The sequence below is a fragment of the Chenopodium quinoa genome, unplaced genomic scaffold (assembly GCF_001683475.1).
Source record: "Chenopodium quinoa cultivar QQ74 unplaced genomic scaffold, ASM168347v1, whole genome shotgun sequence".
Taxonomy (NCBI): domain Eukaryota; kingdom Viridiplantae; phylum Streptophyta; class Magnoliopsida; order Caryophyllales; family Amaranthaceae; genus Chenopodium; species Chenopodium quinoa.
In genome coordinates, this window is record NW_018742204.1 from 23,008,122 (window position 1) to 23,022,511 (window position 14,390).

At 34.6% G+C, this 14,390-nt stretch overlaps 1 protein-coding gene and 1 pseudogene across 2 annotated transcripts; one reads left to right on the forward strand and one right to left on the reverse strand.

Moving 5' to 3' along the window:
• Positions 1-1,444: 1,444 nt before the first annotated feature.
• LOC110724359 lies at positions 1,445-8,062 on the reverse strand (annotated as a pseudogene).
• On the forward strand, positions 4,557-11,088 carry LOC110724370 (heavy metal-associated isoprenylated plant protein 26-like). 2 transcript variants are annotated; one of them, XM_021903789.1, is made up of 3 exons: positions 4,557-5,886; positions 7,587-7,602; positions 10,690-11,088. In XM_021903789.1, the coding sequence occupies exons 1-3, from the start codon at positions 5,777-5,779 to the stop codon at positions 11,086-11,088; spliced, it is 525 nt and encodes a 174-aa protein (XP_021759481.1). In that variant the 5' UTR covers positions 4,557-5,776. The 2 variants fall into 2 exon arrangements, with proteins under 2 accessions (XP_021759481.1, XP_021759485.1); XM_021903793.1 differs by lacking the exons at positions 4,557-5,886; positions 7,587-7,602 and adding an exon at positions 6,237-6,245.
• Positions 11,089-14,390: the final 3,302 nt, after the last annotated feature.

A 14,390-nucleotide genomic window follows, 5' to 3' on the forward strand; every position in this document is an offset into this window, starting at 1 on the left:
AGTATGGAGGGAGTAATGTTTTATCCATTTAACGATAATTTGTAAATTTTACAATCAAGACTAATCACCTTATATCGTTCTCTCAAATTATATTTACTCATATTGTAATATTGTTTATTTTATAACCAATGATGATGATTATCCTACATAATTTGTGCAATCGTGTCTTGATTTATGATGCTTAAATAAAACATTTTGTGATTGATTTGCTCATTGATTCCTTATCTTCAACTCCTTGTACATACAAAAATGCAAAGTTTTTCCTTTTTTTAATTTATTCTTTTTTGGTACATTCATCACTAATCTAGTTATCTAAAGACAACTAGAACAAGAAGAAAAACACATGGAGTAATAGATAATAACAATAAAGCGATCATAGTATACACTCTTAAGAACAAGTCTTTCAACAAAGATGAATAAACGCAAAACATTTTTACAAGCTGACTCAAATCAATTAAAACGAACTACAACTTGATTCTTAATCAAATGTAAATGAACGAAATTATTTATTCTATATTATTAAAAAAATGTTTATAAACACTTTTGTCTATCGAAAAATAAATTTTGGTTGGAGTTAAATTTTTTTTGGAAATTTATATAAAAATAGATGATGGGAAATAGATAATTCATCTAAACATCTCAATAGAATATTTGCATTCACAATTTCTTCTACAGAAAATCCGCAGTCTGATCACAACATATCGACGCGTCACTCATGTATTAAAAAACCTTTATCTTGAGTTATTTGAAAATACAAACTATACATATTAAATAATCCAAGAAAAGATATGCATCCACAACTATTTACACAAAGAGTTAGTTCGATCTGATCATATGTATGAATTAAAGCTTACAATGTTGTCTAATTTAGCCACTTATGTTCAGGAATGGCGTCGCTTAGTTAGGGCCTGCCTAAAAGGGCTATGCCCCCTGTGGTGCCGACCGCGTCCTCAATTAAATCTGGCTTTACCCTTGCTTATGTTAACCTTTTACCTTAACCAATTTGATTGGGCAACACAAGGAGGATGTCTGAAGTTGGCTTTTAAGTCATGTTGACCTTAAAAAAGGGTATGAAATAGCTTTTTATCTTAACTAATAAGTGTGGAGGATGGGGAGTTTCTAGCCTTCGAAGTGGTTGGAAACTGAGGGAGTGTGGGCTTGCCTAGTTGCCTGGCCATAAGTCAAAACCCGAAAATAAAACAAAATGGAATATAACTTGACCAAATTAGGAGTACACTATTATAAAAAACATAGCAAATATTTCCTCAAAAAAAAAAAAAAAAAAATAAATAAAAGCAACTCAAACTGAAATACTCAGGAAAAGATTAATCATTTGCAGTTTGGCTGGGAACTAGTAATCGATAAGGAGTATATCCAAGTAATCCAACCATATAAAATTATGAAAATGTATGTACACAAAATGCAATCACGTAACATTGTCTTTGTACATAAAATGCAACCTCATAAAATTATGAAAATGTATGTACATAATTAAAGCATATGAGAATACTTTATCATATATTTACATAATTACATTGGTAAGAAAAAACAAAATAACACTAAATTTGCATGGTACAACACTATAAGCTTCAAACAAAGAAATACTGTATATGGACAAAAACAAGCAACCCATACCAAACATTTATTACAAGAAACTCATTTCAATCAATACAATCGTGTATTTCGTGATATTGTTGCAAAACAATATACGTAGCATGTATATTAGTTTTTACAGGGGGTCTAAATGGCTTTCGTATATCAGTGGGTGTTTACCAGGAAGGGATGTTGACATACACTGCATTCTATCGTCTCTGAACCTGATGCTGGAACTTCAACCTGCATCCAAATCCAATCAGTTCCTTGTTATCTAATTTTGTAAATATTTTGTGCGACCAGAGATCCCCAAAATAGAAGCTAATGGAAGGTAAACTTAGATTAATTATCACATGCAGTAGCCCTGAAAGAAAATGTAATTACAAACCTGCAGGTGGACTGTGCATGTAGGACAGGCAACATCTCTCATCCGTGACTGAGACCCTTCAGACATTAAACCTGTTCATGTACCAAATTAGTCATATACAATACTTGGAGTAATATTTTAAAATAATGAATGAACCAGGTATAAGCTGAGGCATCTAAGTGTTGTTATAATTTAGGAATATCTAACCATCTTCAGATTTCCTAGTGAAAAACTCCCTTCTAAAAAATAATTTAAAAATGGAAAGTTGGAAACTATGAATACCTGCTGATGACTTCGAATTTCTGCTCATCTCCTCCTGATCAAATCAATAACGTGAGCAACTGTCAGTATTCCATTCATATGATCATATCTATCAGTCTTACTACATTTGGGAATTTGAGATACAAGAACTAGAATAGAATAAACATCCGGTACGAGAAGCATGAACTATCGAAAAGGTGCATAACTATGGAAGCTATTGATCAAAGAGTTAGTAGCCAAGACAGGTGCTGCTTTATACTGTATGAAGTAATAAATTACAAAAGCAAGATATCACTCAATGCAGACACGTTGCAGAGTCTATGCTTCACTGCTAGGACAACTAAGTATATGTTTATGTATTCAGACACAGCCACAATAGGCCCAGGGTCAGACCCCTAATTAGTATATTCCATATTTGGGTCCATTATAAGTTACAACATTATTGTCACCAGATAAGTGGCCAACAAAGATAAAGATGGGCACCATTACATGAGAAAATAAACTAAAAAACCATACAACTAGCTAGATTTTCTCATCAGTTTAGTTGTTGATTATGTTGAAACTTCAAAGTAATCCAGCTAGCAAAAAAAAAAAAAAAAAAAAAAAAAAAAACTAAAAATGACTCAAGTGGTACTCAGAAAGTATAGAATGGGCAACATTTTAAGAAGCTAGATAGTGTCACAGCGATTCATTGAAGAGAACAGCATAAATATTTGCCTCAAACACAAATTTGTGATATTATCAAAACACAGCACAAAAAGTAAGATATAGACATAGAATGATAGAAGTCACCTTAAGTTTTTTAGCCAAATCCTCGTGACTTAGCAATGAGCCACTTCTATCAGCAGCCTCCCTGGAATTGGTAAGCCTTTGGGTGACTTCTGCCTGTAACAAATCAAACATCAGGTAACAAGTACATGAGTCTATATACAGAAAATAAAAATACACTTCAGTCAGATAACAGAGAAGATTCAGTTCTTAAAAAAATGATAAACATCAAAATACATCACATTTCAAATAAAGTGGAAAATGGATTTTAAAAGGTACTACTAAACTTGTTACACATGGGTAGCTTAGATATCTATCAGAAACAGCGAGTATATAAATAACATGGTGACTACACTTCAAACACTACTGACTACTGAATTAAAAGTCTTAATTACGCAGCAAAGCTAGCATTTAAAGAAAATGAGCACTTGACTATACCATGCAACGATCACAAACTCGAACTGGTGGAGCCTGGTCATCTGTTGTAAGAGGAGTTCTTCCTTGAGTACATTTGTCACAGAAAATCTCACCACAATTTCTGCAGTGATGCTATGGTAGGTATAGAACGAAAAGAAAAAAAACATGAAAACACAAGTTAAAATCATGAAAATGTCGACGCTTGAATTGAATCGTAATCATAAATGCTGAAAACACAAACCTTTCGAACAAAGGCGTTAAAGTTTGTGCCGCAGGAAGTACATTTGTTGACTGCTTCATCAGGTACCTATTATGTACAAGGTTGACTACATTTTAAAAATACAAATCTAGGACTTAACACTAATACAGGCTTTCCTGATTAGCATATGGATGGTAAGCTCAAGTTTCATGCACATAAAAGTGAGAAAATTGAACACTAAGAGCAAATTTTCTATCCTATTACACCCTTATTCCCATTCCAATTCAAGGATAAACTATGAGCCTGAAAAAAGTTGTTTAAAACAATGACCGCTGACAAAGAGAATCAGGCCTCATAGGTAAGTGTCAAAGGCAGAAAATAATTATGTCAAAAGAGAGAGGGAGTAGAGGAAGGGCCGTAGGGGTAGAGGTAGGGGTGGGGAGGGGAGGAGGAAGTAAATTATGCAGCAGGATTATATAAATCAAACTACTCTCCTTGTTCTTCAATGGTTCAGTAAAGTAAATTGGTTAAGATTCTAACTAAACAAATAAGAGTGAAACACCTATCAAAGATTCAAAGTTCTAATTAATCTGATATAATTGCAAGAACCCACCCCTTCTTTTTTTTTTCCTTTCTTTTGGTTGCAAAACCTACTTTACAAGCAGGGGAAAAATAAAAGGTAAATTGCATTTCAAGGGATGCATGATGGATATCTAAAATTTTTGTAATCGTACTGTTGTAAACAGACCAAGAAAAAACTTAAAAAATATCATCATTACGCTACTCAGTTCTACAGGAAAAAAAGAAATGACTAACCCAGTAATCTTTCTCCTCATTGGCAGGTTTGATCAAGTTCATCCAGTCAAAACCTTTCTTCCTCTCAGCAAGCTGTTCAGAGACCTTGGATGAGCTGGAATCTTTTCTTTCACCAATCTCCTTGAGCTGTGTCAACAAGTTTGCATAAATAAGTAGAAAATAATGAGCAACTAAGACAATCCTACTGTATAACTATGTGACACACAGCTTTAAAAAAAAAATTAGAAAAATCATCAAATTAAGAGGTAAAATACAGGCCCGAATCTATATACTTGAATTGGGGAAAAGGTGTTGAGTATGTCTACAGATCTGAATAGTTGATAAGGTTAATCTAAAAAGTTAAACATGACGACATCATCTCAAAATTGGAAACTGATAAAGGGACACACCATTTAGGAAATAAAATATCATACATATTCACAGATAAGTACTGAAAACTGATTAACTCCTTGGAGAAATGACAACTGTAGTGTTGAGATATACACATCTAAAAGTCACTTTAAAAATATTCAACATTCATCACAATAATTACCACAAGACCCAAGTTGAATAAAATTCAAATGTATGGACACGCATGATGTCTTAATTTAGCTAACATCGAAAAAACTTGGACTTGAGATCCATACACGCATAATTTTCAGTATTTTGAATATAGTGACCCTAATTTTAACATAGTAACCCTAATTTTTAGATAGTAAGATTAGTAAACTTTATTAAAATTTGTGTGACCTTTAATATTATAGTGAATATGAAGTACGACAATATGTTGAACATAGTGACCTTTATTATTTATATTGAGATTATTGACCAGTATATATAAAAAATAAATAAATAAATAAACCCCTCTTATGACCTTTATAATAACACATGACTTTTATCTTAACATAATAACCTTTATTTTAACATAATAAACTTTTTTTTATTAATAAAACAACCATAGTGTCTCTAATATTAATGGTTCACAATTCAGGTCTATTTAAGAGTTAATAAGCTAACATATGTCATTCAAGACTCACATGATCAATCACCCCTCAAAATAGGCAACATTGCATATATCTACAACAGAAGCCCCTCTACAGTAGAAAGTTGCCAGAGTGAGGGATGGATGCTGTCAGGCAAAAGGAAAAGCAAGAAGGCATACAATCCAATCAATATCCAAAGTGTATAACTGTTTTAAGGTCATATATCATTGCCACTTGCCAGCAACCAGTCTTTCTTTCTTTTTTTTTTTTTTTTTTTTTTTGGTTTTGACAGGCAACCATTCTTAATTCGATAACAGTTCACCCCATCTCTATTTTAAAGGAAGAAAGAGAAAAAGAAGTATCATTTTGGGAAAAATTAAAGATTCATTTAATATGAGATTAAATTATATGAAAGACGTCACAATTTCAGTATTCTATACTACCATTTTCCATAATAACAGGCTACCAAAACTGTGCAATAATGGAAGTACACACCTGAAAGAGTTTCATAACTAACAAGAAATCATGATTACCATCTACTATATCTTATAATTCCCCACATCATAGCCCATATAAATCACTTGATGCAATGCAAAGACAAACAAAACTACATGCCATATAACATCTGTGCAGGCCAAATAATAAATCTGTACGCCAGTACATTAAATTAAACCTGTACAGGAAGGTCTTGGAAGGAAGAAAATACAATGCTAGGAAATAGACCATTGGAAAAAGGCATCAACGCTATATGTAGAAACATGCAAGAGGCTTCACAATAACCAGAACAGTAATAGTCTAATAAATAATATCATACGTAATCAAAAGTTCCAAGAACACAGGTGAACTACATAAATCTATGAGAGCATCATAATATGATACAACATAAATGTCACTAACCTGCACACTAGCTGCTGTAACTGTATCCAAAATTGTATTAGTGGTATAGCTGCTCGACTTAATCCTTATGCGTTTTGGTTCAATGTCAACAGGCATTTTGGCCCAAAATGCAAATATGTAGGAATCCAAGACCTACAGAGTAGAGGAACCAGAAGGTTTGAATAACATATTGTAAAGCAAATCAAAATAAAACCTTCTTCAATTTACATTAATGCAACCATCATACCTCCCATCTAGTCAATGTTTCAAAAGGATAAATTCTCAGTGTCCGACCTGTAGCAGGATCAAGCATTCGAATCCCATCCAAACCAATCTGTTTTACCATGTAAATCAAGTTGTCACAAAAGCTAAGATTATACATCCAAAAGAATATGGCTACCACCAAAGATCACTATGCATACAAACTAGACGATGGGGTGTTTTGGGCCCCAAAGTGTCAAGCTTTCAACAATATTCATCACTCAATTGCGCCAAAACTAAATCACAAGGATGAAACCTATATGTTTCTAATTCCAATCATAAACGAAGTAGCTGAATTATTACCATATCATCATGCTTCATTTCACAAGAACACAAATCATTCACATTGAAAATATACTAAAACATGTATACCCAAAGTATATATGCAAATACATAGAACAAAAACCATCCAAAACAGCAATGAAGAAAACAATTAAGCTAAAACTATACCTGGCATAAAACATCCAAATCATTCTGCCCATAACCCTCGGCCAATACCTTGACTCGAAATTTTTGCACTCCACCCTTAACATCCTCCTCAACATCCACCTTCGGAACCGCCTTCACCACCTTTGGCGCCGCCTTCATTCCACCCTGATCACTCCTACTTCTATTCCCACTGTCATTACCATTTGAAACATTAATAGGCCGTCCATAATCATCAAACATAACCTGCGAAGCCGACCCCGAAAACCCAGCCGTTCCTCGTGCTCCGTAAGGCTCCACCTTCCCACCCTCATATCTATAAACCCCGTCATCATCATACCCCTGCGAGCTATAACCCCCCTGCTCCTGCTCCCCAACCCCACCCCAACGATCAAATTTCACACCACCATCGTCATAACTCGGCGGGGACGAGTACTGAGGAGCCGAAAACGATGAATTCGGATTCAAATTCGAAATGGGGGCAGCTTGATTATGATCATAAGGGTAATACGGAGGTTGATTATGATCATGGGGGAAATTCGAAGAAGGGGAGGAAATTGGGGATCAGGGTTTGGAGGGTAAGAAGGAGGAGCAGTTGGGGCAGAATTTAGAACATAATCGGAACTTGGCGGAGCATAAGGAGGAGGGAAGTTAGGGTAATCGGAAGGTGGGGCATACGAAGAAGAAAGAGGAGGAGCAGAAGCGGAAGATTGAGGCCATTGATTAGCGTAAGGATCAACAATTGGATTGGGATTAGGGTTAGGGTTTTGAAAAGGGGGTTGATGAAATTGATGGGGGTAGAATGAATTGGTGGTGGTGTCACCTATGTTTTGATACATGATTGTTGAATTTGTTGAAAGGATTGGGAATTGATAAAGGGTTTTGGGTGGGTGATTGAGGGAAATTGAGGAGAGAGAATTCGATTGAGTTTTGGGAATTGGAGTGAGGAAGAAGAAAGAAGGATGAAAAAGTGCAGGAAGATGATGGAAGAAGAGTTGAGGGAGGAGAGAGAAAGAAGAAGACTTGAGCGTAAGGGAAAGGAAGGAGGAGATGGAGGTTCTGGTAATTTCGTTCCGCCAACCGACACCCGCCAACTGACAAGAATCTCCGCGTTGGGTTCAAATTTTGCAATTTCTTAATAAAGAAAAAACAGCCCATTTGGTCAAAACTTTATCCCAAAAAAAATGACTCATTTGCATTAAAACACCACCAATTTGCAACAATATTTGTGCAAACTTAGCTTCTCCATATAAAAATTTCATTTTCCGTGTTATTTTATTACTTTCTCTCTCTATTTTTTTACAAACTCCATGTAAATTTATCTTTCCAATATACTTTTACTTCTTTTTACTTAACTTCCTTAATACCCGTGTAATCAACCCAAATGGGTCGTTCTTTTTGGGACGGAGGGAGTAATATACTTTTTTCGTTTCACAAATATTATGACAATCACAATTTTTTATATGTGTCCAGCCACACCCGTGTAGTCGGGGTTATTTTAATTATTATTCAATGTTACCTATTTGAGGTTACTTAATCGATTAAAGGTTACTCGGTTATTGATTATTTGATTACTTATTCAGGGGTTACTTGGTCGATCAGAGGTTACTCTTATATAGAAAATACGCTAACCAACCGAGTAACCCCATAATAAGTAATCATCGACTAAGTAATAACCCCTAAATATGTAACCCCGACGAAAGTGTGCTAATTGACTGAGTAACTCCAGAATAAGTAACCTTTGATCGATTAAGTAGCTTCTAAATAAGTAAATTCGACCACACGTTGTGGCCAGCCACACAGAAAAAGATCGTACAAAAAGTTTCATTTTAAAAAGTTTCACAAATATTACAATATTTTCCTATTTTTACATGTTTTCTTTCTCATCCCCTATCTTCATTTTCTCTATTTTTCTTAAAATACATGTCTTATTTTTATGTTGCAATGTTAAAGAACAGAGAAAGTAATACTACTAGTATTTAAGATAGAATTGAGCATGTGGCTCTGGCCAGGGACTCGACAATTGTTGTCTAAGCATTTTTATGGTTTCAAGTGGAAGTTTAAAGGATTTTACTTTTTTTTTTTTTTTTTTTTTTTGTGAAACGGGTATACCAAAAGCATAGTACATCCGCCTATATGAACCAGTGATAAATTTCGGCACGTATAACCCGGAAAAACTTGTATGAATCTGGTTCACAATAATATTATTATGGACTTAAAGTTCTACATATGCGTAACTGGTTTTGTATTGAACATAGTGACCCTAATATTAAATATAGTAACCTTAATTTTAACATAATAATCTTTAATAAAATTTGTGTGATTTTTAATATTGTTGCAAACCTAAAGTATGATGTTATGATCCTAATTTTAATCTAATGACTTATATTATTCATATTGACCAGTATTTTAAAATTTTCATTAGTAAAACTTTATCTCTTATGACCTTTATAAAACACATTCACTTTTATTTTAACATAATAACCATTATTTTAACATAGTGACCTTTTTTTTTAAATTAATAAAACGACCATAATATCTCTATTATATTATAAGTGGTACACAATAAATTAGTATGAAGCACGTATATTTAAGAGTTTGTACGGATAACCACTATATGGATTTGGATAGGAATGACCAAAATTACAAGAAAGGCGTAAAGTCTCAAAGTCAATTATAGTAATACAGTATTATTGAGCTGAACTAGAAGGTTCGTCAACTTTCTATACCTGGGAGCTAAAACTAATACTGCAAATCACGGGCTAGCTAATATCACTCCATTTCCTTGATTGAGAGTATACTATCTTTTATATTTGTAAAGTATTTATTGCCTTTGACTTTGTGATTGATTTTCTTATTGTATAGCTTACGTGATTAGTGCCTTAGGCTTGTAATGTATATAGCATGTAATTATTCTTTATGAAATATAATTCCACCTACTCTTACAATAGATGTCATTGATACATTTAATAACAGTGTTGTTGTTTGGGTACTAAAATGGTCATACCCATTTTAGTCTTGGGTAACTCTACCCATATAAGCCCAAAGGGCATAAAAAAAGGTATAAAAGGCCCCAAATAAGTCAAATACATCAATATGGCCTTCAACGGCCCACATATGTAATTTTAGGGCTCATAAACCCACTTATGTACTCATATAAATACCCCTCAAAGGGCATAAGGTAAAAGGAGGTCACTCTTATCATCTAAGATGACCATACTCCTCCACTCTCTCCCCTAAACTCCTCTCCAAATATGCATTGTTTGGCAACTAACTTGGGCGTCGGAGGCTCCGCCCCGGGTTCAACCCCCGGGGCTCGGGGTTCATTTTGCAGGTCCATTCAAGGCCCCAATTCGAGGTTCTCAGACACCCCTCCAAGGCCCGGTTAGCTCATTTTTTGCCGAAACAGTTGCTATAGGAAAACTTAGAAAGTTTAAAGAGGGGTGTTCTTAGCGTATTGGGTACATTAGAGTTTAGAGAGTGATGGACCATGTTTTTGCATTTCGCAAATCAAGTAGCAAATTTATGGTTAGATTAGGTAAAAATTACGCGGTAAATCATCATTTTATTTATCTCGCAAGTTGTTATTCATTATGATTTTTAATTTATTTAATCTTTTATCTTAAGATCCTATATCTAATTTAGATACATGTGTAAAAAATACATTTTCATGATCTAAGTATAAATAATCATTGGATTTTTTATATTGACTTTAATGATTATGGTTATACTATATATTATAGACTGTGGAGATAAAGGTAAGGATGGATTGTGAAGGATGTGAGAGAAAAGTGAAGAAGAGTGTAGAAGGCATGAAAGGAGTTACCCAAGTGGATGTGGATCCCAAGTTACATAAACTTACAGTTATGGGCTATGTTGATCCAAATAAGGTCTTGAATCGGGTCAAGCATCGAACTGGGAAAACAGCAGAGTTTTGGCCATACGTACCATACGATGCTGTTGAACACTTAGTCCACCCATATGCACCTGGAGTTTATGACAAAAAGGCCCCACCTGGTTATGTGCGGAACCCTGAGCTTAGAGACCCCGAAGTTGTTGTTATGGCGCTTGAGAGCCCTACTGAGGTCAAGTATACAACTGCTTTTAGTGATGAGAATCCTAATGCTTGTGCGATTATGTGATTGTACGTGTATGTAGCTTGAAATTTTATGATGTGGAACACAATCAAGTTTTGCGTGTAAACATATACACATTGTTTAGGAATTTTGATTTATTTTGTGTTGACATGTATTATTGTTTTCATTAGAAGTCTATAAGATCTCCAATGTGTATTTATTGTAGGGTTGCCGTTTTTAATTTTACATTGGGATATTATAGAATTTGTTATATATACTCTAGTGTACCGTACACCTAACTAACTCAAGGTTAGTTTTTGCTCTTCATTTGATGATTAAATAATAAACCATTGTCAAAATAAAAACAAAATATTTATGGGTGTACGGTACACCCAAATGTATATAACAAGCTCTCGTGATAATGGATTCACATTGTTCAACCTATGAGGTATTTTACAATGTGAAAATTAAACTTATAATTACGCGAAGCTGTATATGAATAAACTTAAAATTCCTAACTCTGCATGTAAAAAAATGAGTATATTATAACTATAAAATGTTGATATAGATTTTTTTTCACAAAATTAAACAAAATTGCAATGTAAGACTACTAGATTAATTTGGCATTGGGTGTATTGGGATCTAGAAATATTTTCTGATGAACGTACAAGAAAACCTTCTTTGGATTTGCCTAAGATTTTTGGAATTCATTTATTTCTTTCCGGGGTCGCTTGTTTTGGTTTTGGTGCATTTCATGTAACAGGCTTGTACGGGCCCGGAATATGGGTATCGGATCCTTATGGACTAACTGGAAAAGTACAACCTGTAAGTCCCGCATGGGCGTGGAAGGTTTTGACCCTTTTGTTCCAGGAGGAATAGCCTCTCATCATATTGCAGCAAGCACATTAGGGATATTAGCCGGCCTATTCCATCTTAGCGTCCGTCCGCCTCAACGCCTATACAAAGGATTACGTATGGGCAATATTAAAACCGTTCTTTCTAGTAGTATCGCTGCTGTCTTTTTTGCGGCTTTTGTTGTTGCAGGAACTATGTGGTATGGTTCAGCAACTACCCCGATCGAATTATTTGGACCCACTCGTTATCAATGTGATCAGGGATACTTTCAGCAAGAAATATACCGACGGATAAGTGTTGGGCTAGCCGAAAATCAAAGTTTATCAGAAGCTTGGTCGAAAATTCCCGAGAAATTGGCTTTTTATGATTACATTGGCAATAATCCAGCGAAAGGAGGATTATTTAGAGCGGGATCAATGGACAACGGCGATGGAATAGCCGTTGGATGGTTAGGACACCCCGTTTTTCGAGATAAAGACGGACGCGAACTCTTTGTACGACGTATGCCTACTTTTTTTGAAACCTTTCCGGTCGTTTTAATAGACGGGGACGGAATTGTTAGAGCTGATGTTCCTTTTAGAAGAGCAGAATCTAAGTATAGCGTTGAACAAGTAGGTGTAACTGTTGAGTTTTACGGCGGCGAACTAAACGGAGTCAGTTATAGCGATCCTGCTACTGTGAAAAAATATGTTAGGCGTGCTCAATTGGGTGAAATTTTCGAATTAGACCGTGCTACTTTGAAATCAGATGGTGTTTTTCGCAGTAGTCCAAGAGGTTGGTTTACTTTTGGCCATGCTTCCTTTGCCCTACTCTTTTTCTTTGGACACATTTGGCACGGGTCTAGAACCTTATTCAGAGATGTTTTTGCTGGGATTGACCCCGATTTGGATGTTCAAGTAGAATTTGGCGCATTCCAAAAAATTGGAGACCCAACTACAAGAAGACAAGGAGTTTAATACAACATTGCTTTTTTGCTTCTATTTTTTTTTTATTTGACAGAGGATACTAGAGCAATCTTGATTTGAATTACCACCGTTTTGTTATCATTATTGGGAAAATAATCTCAAGTAAATAGGTATGGAAGCTATAATTGTAAACCACAATCGAATCTATGGAAGCATTGGTTTATACATTTCTATTAGTCTCTACTCTAGGGATAATTTTTTTCTCTATTTTTTTTCGGGAACCTCCTAAAATTTCAATTAAAAAATGAAATGATTTTTCATCATTTCAATTGAAGTAATGAGCCTTCCAATATTGGAAGGCTCATTACTTCGACTAATCTCCGTGTTCCTCGAAAGGATCTCTTAGTTGTTGAGAGGGTTGCCCAAAAGCAGTATATAAGGCATACCCGGTAAAACTTACAAGTAAACCAGATATAAAGATGGCGACTAGGGTTGTTGTTTCCATTATTATATAATTTTAAGACCACAATGGATCTATGATAAAATCATTTATTTACAACGGAACGGTATACAAAGTCAACAGATCTCAATGAATATAATCAAATTTATGGCTACACAAACCGTTGAGAGTAGTTCTAGATCTCGTCCAAAACCTACTACCGTAGGGTTCTTTTGAAACCCTTGAATTCGGAATATGGTAAAGTAGCTCCTGGGTGGGGAACTACTCCTTTGATGGGAGTTGCGATGGCTTTATTTGCAGTATTCCTTTCTATTATTTTTGGAAATTTATAATTCTTCCGTTTTACTGGATGGAATTTCAATGAATTAAATCCACAAAAACAAAAAAATGAAAGACAAAAGAACCGGAAAGTTCTAGCCTTTCAATACAAACAATACAAAGTGCGTTTTTAAGACTCCGATTTTTATCCCCTTTTGGTAGTTCGATCGCGGAATTTCTTTCTGTATTTCCGGAATATGAGTGTGTGACTTGTTAGAATGGATCCTATTGATAATACAGAAAATGAGTTTGTTATCTTATCCTGATAGAGATGGTTATACCTCGTTGGATATTTTTTTTGGTATCTGAAACACGGAATAGCTAAAATAGATCAAACAATATTTGAACTATGATTCATATTTAATATTCACACCTCGAGATCGGATTCAGAAAAATTTGCTTTTCAAAGAAAGAATAAGAAGGTATAAATCGAAATCTTTTTTCGTTCAAACTACTTTCGATGCCTTTTTTGTTTAACCAACAGACAAATTTTTTTGTATTATTAGTTATAATAATAAAATAATACCTATCCTATTGATTTAATAAGTGATGATCCAATGGTTCTTACTCAAGGAATCTTTGTGCTTAACTTTAGGGTTTTATTGAATCATCGTGGTTCTAGTATGAATCTGGGGTTCAATCGATTCATAGGGTCTTAACAAGAGAAATTCCTATCAATGATAAAAAAGCAAAAAAAGTCGCATTATATACAAATACAAAAATAACAAATGAAAGAAAAAAGGAAAAGTGAATATTCAAGAGGCCTGTAGTAACAATCAAGAGAAAGACGAATGCGCCGACTTGATATTTTGGCATTATGAACACAAAGA